A 10383-nucleotide genomic window follows, 5' to 3' on the forward strand; every position below is an offset into this window, starting at 1 on the left:
CCATCTGCTTGTGTAGTGTTCCAGGTATCCGAGTCGTACAATCCAATGACCGGAATAAGCATCTTGTACAGCATGACCTTTGTGCCTCTAGACAGACTCTTGGATGTAATGAATGAAACAGAATGGAATATGTCAGAGATGTTAAATACAAAATCTAATGTGATTATACATCCCTACATAACGACAAGTAAGAAAGTCACATGTATAACTGAAATTAAGGCGCATTTTAGAATAAAACATCAATTTTTAATATTTTTTTTTTTTGCTTTATTTTTAGTTTTTAACAATTAAAAAAATTGCAACACATTTGCCAATTTTTCCTCTAAAATTTTTTCAATTTTTTCACCAATCGCGTCTCAATTCCTTTAAATTTTTCATCAAAACTTAACGACATTCTGTGAAGCTTATTGCTCAATTCTTTCTCAATTCGGACCAATTTGTCATCTATTTTACCCTCGAATTCTATAAAATGTGGCTCAATGCTCTCAAGGCTCTCAACTTTGTCACTCAATGACGTAAATTTGTCAGTCAACGACGTGAACTTGTCAGTCACTGACGTGAACTTGTCAGTCAGTTCATTATTTACTTTTGCACTCAAATCATTCAACGACTTTTTAATCTCATTTTGGACTGTTTGTATTTTAGTAAATGAGTTCTTAGCCTCAATATGGACCATTGTGTGATCACTGAGAATGGCTACAATTTCACTATTTGATAGTTTTATGTCATCTTGACTTGATTTAATGTTTTTATTGAGGTCATTAAGTTTTGAGGTTATATTAATAAGAGAAAAGTCCTGAAAGGTTCTAGTGCTGTCATGTGACAATTTGAGTTCCCTAATGACTGCATTTGTATCATTTTGTAAACTTTTAATGTCACTAAGCACAGCTCCGTGATTCTTTTGGGTCTTATCATATTCATTAAGTTTAGCAACAATATTATTAATGGATGTACTTTGAGGAGCATGTAAGGAAATTAGTTGATTTTGGTATTTTTGGATGTGATCAAGTTTGGTTCCTTGACCGTCAGTTGTAAGCTTTAAACTGTTTAATGATGTCTGGATAGAATCTTGTGAGGACTTAAGGTCAATAAAAGGACTTTTTAGTCCACATTGTGATGACTTTACATCCTCTAATTTACCAATAATATTTTTTAATCCACTGTTTAAAGTTAGTTCCTTTGAAACAGTATTTTGGTATTTTTGGATCTCAGTGACTTTGGGGCTAATAGAACTGATCTCTTTACCTAGCTTACTAATGGACTCAGACATGGTAAACTGAAAAGTATCCATAGAGACTTTAAGGTCATCAACTGGTCCACATTGTGGCGATTTTAGGTCCTCTAATTTATCAGTGATGTAATTTAGTTCCTTTGAATCCAGAATTAGGATTTTTTTGGACTTGGGCTGAATTGAAGGCTGTTTTAAGGTTTTGGACTTTGTTATTTAATGGACGAAATTTAAAAAATTTTGAATTTTGGAAGGATTTATCGAAATTAGCAAGTTTTGCCTTAAAAGCTTCAGAATCTAAAGTTTTGGACTCACTTTCAAGGTTCTTAAGTTGAGTATCGAGTGACAAAAAGTCAGCATTTGAGCAATTTGACTTGACAACTTTTATGGCTGACTGAACTTGTTCTTTAGAATTGGAAATATCTTGACCTATACAAGGAACTGTATAGAACCAAAAATAACTTAATTTGTTCAAATGATCAAAAACATTTGGATCTATGTGAATTAAATTAGGTTCATCAAATCCTACAACTTCTAAATTAGGATTATAATCAAATAAACCCTCTTCTATAATTTCAATTTTGTTGCGATTCAAAAAAAAACTAACTAAATGAGGAAATGCTTTCAAATCGAACTGATGGATTTCCTTTAATTCACAACTTTCAAGCCTAATCGCTTTAATATTTTTAAATATATTATCCAAACCTGTAGGAAATACTTCGATTATTTTACTGTCAGCATAAATGCCATGAACATCATCGTTGGTTTTTGAAATTTTGTGTGTTCCAATAACTCCGCTGATTTGTGCTGATTCTTCAGATATAATGTTTAGATTGTTGTTGATATAGCATTGATAGATGTAACCCACAACCAAGTAACTTCTACTAGTTTCATATTTGCATTCAATATTAGTCAACGACGATGATCCACAGAATGCTGCGAAGAGACACAAAGTAGCGCTGGACGAGGAAATGACACAAAAAAAAATAATTTTAATTATTTGACAATTTTTTAATTTAATTTTTTCAACTTACAAAATTATTTTCAACATTTTTTAACTTTTTTTTAACTTTTTTTAACTTTTTCACAAGATTGAAATGCTCAAGAAATAATTTTTAGTTCCTTTAAAGTCAAAAGTTGGACAGAAAATGATTTGAAAAGCAGAGTTAAGCTGCAATTTTTATATGATTAATTATTTAAAAGTATTTGTGTATTTTTTATATAAATTCTCAGAGAGTCACTTAATTCGCAGTTGGATGCTGGACGTATGGTCACGTCTGAATTTCTGTGGAAAAAGATAATCCAACGACAAAAGTCACAAAAATATTTCTGATTAGAAATTCTCATTAAAATGCTGCATGAGCACATATAATTAAATGATGAAATTGTCAGCACATACAAGCACAAAACTGCGTGATCGCTTGCCATTAAAAAAGTCGAATTTCATTGAGAATGACGGCCAACACACCCTGATTAACCAGAGCCCTATTCATCTTCGCCTCACTATGTGGCTTGGATTAACCGCCTCTAATGACTAGAAGGTGGAATTGATATTTAATGGTGTTAAGCTAAGTGTAGCACTAGGCTCCATGTGTTCCGCATTCACAACCTTTGAGGGTTTTTTACTAATTTTTCCAAATTCTATTAATAATTAAGAAGAACAGATCCAGGAACAAATTCACAGAAGGTGGGACTCAGTATGGACAGTGACTCAATGTGAATCCTAACCTCCTTTGTTTACCTACATCGTTGGCCCTACAGATCCATGGTCTTCCTTAGTTGCCATCTAAAAATGACTCTATCGTTGGCTGTCCTATGCTAATTGCTAATACCAAGTCCAACACTGCCTCGATCAACAGCCTAATTTCAAGAATTCTTTGGCACCTCTCCTTAATGCTAATCAGGGACGTAGCCAAAGGGCGCCATTGAAGGTACTCGTATGAGATCCAGATAATGATTGTTTAACGAGTAAGGACGCACCAGACCTCCGCACTCAATAGACCTACATTTTATAGTAGGATCAGAACCACTCCTTTGATGACGCTATTATCAGCTTATTGTGTCTAGTTTACAAAGGTAGGCAGCATTTCCATTACATATGATTCAAAAAGACGCCAAGTCTTGAGCTCATGTAAACAATTCCGCCACAAAGCCACTTCGACTGAGGCTCTTGATGTTACGTAATATTTGAATGCTCCCTAATCTGTTAGAAATTGATAACGGAACTAATTCAAATCTCATAATTTGTTCTTATTTTAGTACAAAAAAAAAGTCTCAAAAATATTCTTAACTTCCCATTTGTATTAAATCGTTTGTCAGCAGAAGCTTCATATCGTGTATTTTTGTAATTTAATTATTTTTGATAGTTTTGTTCATCATTAGCTTAACAAAGTTGAAAGGAAAAGTCAAGCAATTTCAATAGATTCTTAGTGATTATTAAGAAAGCATTTATTGCACCAAATTTTGGATATCACGTGTTAATTACTGGTAAGTCCATCAACTAGATTGTTATTATCAAAAAAATGTATTAGACATGGGATGGGTATGAAGCATGACTCCATAAGCTACGCCCTTGATTTGAGGTTGAAGTGATAATTTTCAAATTTCATTAATTTGAGTAGATTTTGTATCAAAAAGCCTAGCTTTTAGTGAGGAGATTCTGTTACTACTTACTTACCCCAGCAGGCATAGAGCATGCTGTCATGGGTAGACTTAACTCAGAACACGATACGAACTTACTTAACTAATAAAAATAACAAGAACAAGTTCTTAAAAGCATGCATTTTGACTGTTAAAGTTACTTACTTCACTGGCTGCATAGATCAGCTATAATCGGCTGCATCTATCACAAGCAGGCAAAGAGACCGCTTTCAGGTACCAAAGTTGTCGTACTGTACCATAAAATCATACACTTTGCCTGTTGTTTGACCACTAAAGCCGATTCTATTGCTTCCATCTGCCAATTTCCAATATAAAATGCTTAAACTGTGTCTATCAGGTCTTCCAGGTTTTGTTAGCAAACTGAACCGATTTAATGCGTTATGTAATAAGTGACCCGGTAGCGTAGTCAGGTGGATGTGAGAGCCAATGTGGGCACGGAAATTAAAAAAGTATCAAGTCACGATGATCAAATTGGATTGTTAAAGTCAAGACATCCTAAATATGGTAATTTATATCAATGTGCAGCAACATATTTGTACTTAAATGAAGGAAAATTGTCATGGATTGAAATGACATTAAGGAAATATAAAATTAGAGTTAATAAATAAGTTTAAAATAATCAGAGTTGGTCAGATAGGTGGCCAGTTGTATCATGCAGAGTTGGCAGGACTCCAATAAGTGCCTTCAATGGATCCCAGACTCCAAAGTCCTGTCAATTCTGTTATATGTTAGTTTTTAGCCGTTCCTATGAAAAAAGACAAACAAATTGGTCTTTTTGTAGACTTGTCTAGCCAGAGGCTTTTGCTCAGGCACTGCCTTTAATATGCATGCCTTTTTCTAATGCAAACTGGTCGTAGATGTCAATACATACATGATGATCTGTTATAGAAATCAGAACAAATCCCAAACCTTCTTAAATGTATACAAAGTTAGCCTAGACAAGTCTACATCAAGACAAATAGTTGTGCCTACATACCTATATGCTTGTTATAGAATTTGGCCTTTGATAGCTCATCGATAATGTCACTTATTCTGATTATAATCATTGAAATTGAAAATTGTCATTTTTTGTATCAATAAAAATAATTTTAAATAATTTATGATTTGTTTTACTTACTTCGCTGACTATTCGGATCAGCTGTGATCCTTAACCTCTAGCAGATGTCACCTAAAACCAGATATATCGTTGGCTACCATTTGGACCGGATATATCCAATATATCCAAATAAACACACGCTAACAGACAAAAAGCATAAACTCGAGAGTTTTCTTACCTAGATTAGCATGCTTGTGAGCATTGGGCAAGTAAGAAAGTCATATGGGTAACTGAAATAAAGGCGCATTTTAGAATAAAACATCAATTTTTAATTTGTTTTCTGCTTTATTTTCAGTTTTTAACAATTAAAAAAATTGCAACACATTTGCCAATTTTTCCTCTAAAATTTTTTCAATTTTTTTCACCAATCGCGTCTCAATTCCTTTAAATTTTTCATCAAAACTTAACGACATTCTGTGAAGCTTATTGCTCAATTCATTCTCAATTTGGACAAATTTGTCATCCATTTTACCCTCAAATTCTATTAAATGTGGCTCAATGCTCTCAAGGCTCTCAACTTTGTCAGTCAATGACGTAAATTTGTCAGTCAACGACGTGAACTTGTCAGTCACTTCATTATTTACTTTTGCACTCAAATCATTCAACGACTTTTTAATCTCATTTTGGACTATTTGTATTTTAGTAAATGAGTTCTTAGCCTCAATATGGACCATTGTGTGATCACTGAGAATGGCTACAATTTCACTATTTGATAGTTTTATGTCATCTTGACTTGATTTAATGTTTTTATTGAGGTCATTTAGTTTTGAGGTTATATTAATAAGAGAAAAGTCCTGAAAGGTTCTAGTGCTGTCATGTGACAATTTGAGTTCCCTAATGACTGCATTTGTATCATTTTGTAAACTTTTAATGTCACTAAGCACAGCTCCGTGATTCTTTTGGGTCTTATCATATTCATTAAGTTTAGCAACAATATTATTAATGGATGTACTTTGAGGAGCATGTAAGGAAATTAGTTGATTTTGGTATTTTTGGATATGATAAAGTTTGCTTCCTTGACCATCAGTTGTAAGCTTTAAACTGTTTAATGATGTCTGGATAGAATCTTGTGAGGACTTAAGGTCAATAAAAGGACTTTTTAGTCCACATTGTGATGACTTTACATCCTCAAAATATTCATTAATTTTCTTTTGACCATCATCAACAGTTTTACTGACCACAGTAAGTTTCGTGTCAATTGACTCGATTTTTCTCAATTGTTTACAATAAAAGCATTTTTCATTCTTAAGAATTTCAAATTTAGGCTTTAAAGGACGAAATTTAAAGAATTTTGAATTTTGAAAGGATTTTTCAAAGCTTTCAAGTTTGGCACTAAAAGCATCAAAATCTAAAGTTTTGGACTCACTTTCAAGGTTCTTAAGCTGAGCGTCGAGTGACAAAAAGTCAGCATTTGTGCATTTTGACTTGACAATTTTTATGGCTGATTGAACTTGTTCTTTAGAATCGTAGATAGACTGACCAACACAAGGAACTGAACCAAAATAAAAATTGCTTAATTTTTTCAAATTATCAAATACATTTGGATCTATGTGAATTATATTAGGTTCCTGAAGTCCTACAGCTTCTAAATTTGGGTTATAATCAAATAAACCCTCTTCTATAATTTCAATTTTGTTGAATTTCAAAAGAAGACTAACTAAATGAGGAAATGCTTTCAAATCGGACTGATGGATTTCCTTTAACTGACAAATTAAAATACTAATCGCTTTAATATTTTTAAATATTTTATCTAAACCTGAAGGAAATACTTCGATTATTTTACTGTCAGCACGAAAGCCAAGAACATCATCGTTGCTATATGAACTATTCCTGTGTGTTCCACTAACTCCGCTGATTTGTGCTGATTCTTCAGATATAATGTTTGGATTGTTGTTGACTACGCAGCGATAGATGTCACCCACAATATAGTAATTCACACTGCTATCATATTTGCATTCAATATTAGTGGACGACGATGATCCACAGAATGCTGCGATGAGACACAAAGCAACACTAGACGAGGAAATGACACAAAAAAAATAATTTTAATTATTTGACAATTTTTTAATTTAATTTTTTCAACTTACAAAATTATTTTCAACATTTTTTTAACTTTTTTTTTAACTTTTTCACAAAATTGAAATGCACAAGAAATAATTTTTAGTTCCTTTAAAGTCAAAAGTTGGACAGAAAATGATTTGAAAAGCAGAGTTAAGCTGCAATTTTTATATGATTAATTATTTAAAAGTATTTGTGTATTTTTTATATAAATTCTCAGAGAGTCACTTAATTCGCAGTTGGATGCTGGACGTATAGTCACGTCTGAATTTCTGTGAAAAAAGATAATCCAACGACAAAAGTCACAAAAACATTTCTGATAAGAAATTCTCATTAAAATGCTGCATGCGCACATATAATTAAATGATGAAATTAGTCAGCACATACAAGCACAATTGATGCCAAATCTCGGACTAATCAAGTTCAAATGTCAAGCAAACATTCTGTCGTCAATGTTCCACCGACTTGATCCAAATTTCATTAATCGTTAAACCTTGATTACGCAGCTGATTACACACCAAGACATGCAGGCGAAGTTAAAAGACCTTGAATCCAAATCAGCAAAAGTTGAGCTGGTCGTGAATATCAAAAAGACAGAAGAGATTCAAGTAAATGCTCGAAATAATCGACCATTGCAAATAGACAATGAAACCATCAATCGCGTCGATTAGCTAGGCAGCAATATATCAGCTGATGGAGGTGCACTGATAGACTTAAGTATGAGAATCCAAAAGGCAAGGACAAAGCTTTCCAATAAATGGAAGTCCACCAGCATCACCAAACATCTAAAGATGAAAATCTTTAATGCATGCGTCAAATCAGTGCTGCTGTATGGCCATGAGACATGATTTGTGACAAATGAAGTCAAGCTCATACTGCAAGTATAGAGCCAAGTCTTGCATCCATAAAGCAGTACCGGGTTTTTGTGAATTGCTGCTATAGACGTATCCTCAGGGTGTGGTGGACTGTTGATCCACTTGATTGGCCGTCAAACCAAGCACCAAGTCCTGCTAATCAGGAAGACATTAATCGGGAAGTCCTCAAACGAAAGTATGGATGGATAGGACACACGCTACGAAAACGAAACACTAGAGAATGTGTCGTAAATGGGATGGAAACACAAACCTGTTTCACCGCGCTTGGATGGAATCCACAAGGAAAGAGACGCCCTGGTGCTCAAAAAGCAACTTGGCGTAGAATAGTAATGCGGGAATGTCAATTAGATGTCAAAACAGAGAATCTGTACAAGCTTTGTGATGTGGCCAGTAACAGAGTCAGGTGGAAGGCCTTTTGTAATAACCTAGGTTCCAAGTCGGAGCATGACTCCAGTAATTAAGTAAGTAACATACAGAGAAAAACGGAAATAAGTAATGGAATACAGTGAAAGTGTTAAGAATGAAAAGGCGTCGTAGTTCCGAGACCGATTACGTTAAAGCAGCGGAAATGCAGTTGAATAGCAGCAACTATGATGTTAATTTCTAGTTCAAAGATTCAGAAGCCTCAAGAGACCGTTTAGCTTGTCGGTGATGAATAGTTTCGAGGTAGCAGATAAGGAAAGATTTATAGCCAAAAAGAAGGTCTTTTCATCAGGAATTCATTGTCTCCAATCCTAATTACTCTAATCTGAAACTGATTAAAGTTGGAGAAAGACTGGAACTGGATATATTTCGTAAACCAACTGACGCACCTTTATCCATATCATCCATGGTCTCACAAAGTTGCAGCTTTTGAATCAGCAGTTTTTTGAATGTGGAACTTGCCGATCACGAAGGTGAATGGAAAGAAGGAGTTACAGTATATCATGGAGATGTCTCAAGTGAATGAATATCGGAAGGAACTGATCAGAAAAATCAATCGGAAACACTGAAAGAGATATGAGCTTAGGAAGTTAGATGCTTCACAATTCCATTCCACAACAGCTTGACGAACAAGCTCACCAACAGATTAAAGAGACATGGAAGAGTATTGTGTGACGTGAAGGTCCAAGGCTCTGTTTCAAGTTTTTTTGAGTGTAGGACCGGACTGAGGCAAGGTGATGAGTTGTCAATTAAGCTGTTTAATATCGCACTGGAATGTGTTTTTCGAAGGGCTGGCCTGGAACTGAAGGGAACGATATTTACAAATTCAACGCAGCTACTTGGGTTTGCTGACGATGTGGACATTGTTGGAAGAATATCAGGTCTGTTACCGACGCTCCAAAATGGAAAAAAGAAGCCAACAAAACCGGACTTCACGTTAACGTCGATAAGACAAAGTTACACTTGATGGTGTCTGCTTCGGAAAGAACAAGGAAGCTAGTCGGCTCACATCTTGTCATTGGTAATAAGAGTTTCGAGGTGGTCAACGAGTTTGTCTACCTGGGAGCTATTATCACGGTCAGACGTCGAAGAGAATCTCAAGACTCGCCAAAGTAACAATGCACAAGGAGTTAATACGTCCAACAGCGCTGTATGGCTCGAAATCATGGAATATGACTGCTGCGGATAAAAATGTTATGGGTGCCTTCGAGAGAAAAGAACCAGCTTCACCGGTGACTCCTATGGGAGTTCATGGATCACAACTGATCTGTACGAAAAGCGAAGTAAATAAGTAAGTAAGTAACAGACAAAGAGCATGCACTCGAGAGCTTACTTACCTTAAATATACTAGTTTAGCATGCTTGTGAGAATTGGTCAAGTAAGAAAGACACATGAGTAACTGAGATAAAGGCGCATTTTAGAATAAAACATCAATTTTTAATATTTTTTTTTTTTTGCTTTATTATTGATTTTTAACAATTAAAAAAATTGCAAAACATTTGCCAATTTTTCCTCTAAAATTTTTTCAATTTTTTTCACCAATCGCGTCTCAATTCCTTTAAATTTTTCATCAAAACTTAACGACATTCTGTGAAGCTTATTGTTCAATTCTTTCTCAAATTTTCCACTTAATTCAGCCTTTAAGTTTATTAATTGTGGCTCAATGCTCTCAAGGCTCTCAACTTTGTCAGTCAACGACTTGAACTTGTCAGTCAATGACGTGAACTTGTCAGTCACTTCATTAAGTTTGGTTCCTTGACCGTCAGTTGAAAGCTTTAAACTGTTTAATGATGTCTGGATAGAATCTTGTGAGGACTTAAGGTCAATAAAAGGACTTTTTAGTCCACATTGTGATGACTTTACATCCTCAAAATATTCATTAATTTTTTTTAATTCCTTTGAAACAGGAATTAGAATTTTTGGACTTGGGCTGAATTGAAGGATGTTTTGAGATTTTGGACTTTGTAGCTCAATGGACGGAATTTTGAGAATTTTGAATTTTGGAAGGATTTCTCGAAATTAGCAAGTTTTGCCTTAAAAGC

At 34.5% G+C, this 10383-nt stretch overlaps 1 protein-coding gene across 1 annotated transcript; it reads right to left on the bottom strand.

Moving 5' to 3' along the window:
* Positions 1-346: 346 nt before the first annotated feature.
* LOC139086896 (putative leucine-rich repeat-containing protein DDB_G0290503) lies at positions 347-5659 on the bottom strand (the record flags this gene model as incomplete). The annotated part of the gene is made up of 2 exons (XM_070635526.1): positions 5458-5659; positions 347-1131 (listed from the first exon to the last, which is right to left on the bottom strand). Coding segments are annotated over exons 1-2 (987 nt in total), but the record flags the coding sequence as incomplete, so codon positions are not given.
* Positions 5660-10383: the final 4724 nt, after the last annotated feature.

This window comes from Chironomus tepperi, unplaced genomic scaffold, assembly GCF_022539635.2.
Source record: "Chironomus tepperi strain 1889 unplaced genomic scaffold, CSIRO-AGI_Ctep_v1 contig_91, whole genome shotgun sequence".
Classification (NCBI taxonomy): Eukaryota; Metazoa; Arthropoda; class Insecta; order Diptera; family Chironomidae; genus Chironomus; species Chironomus tepperi.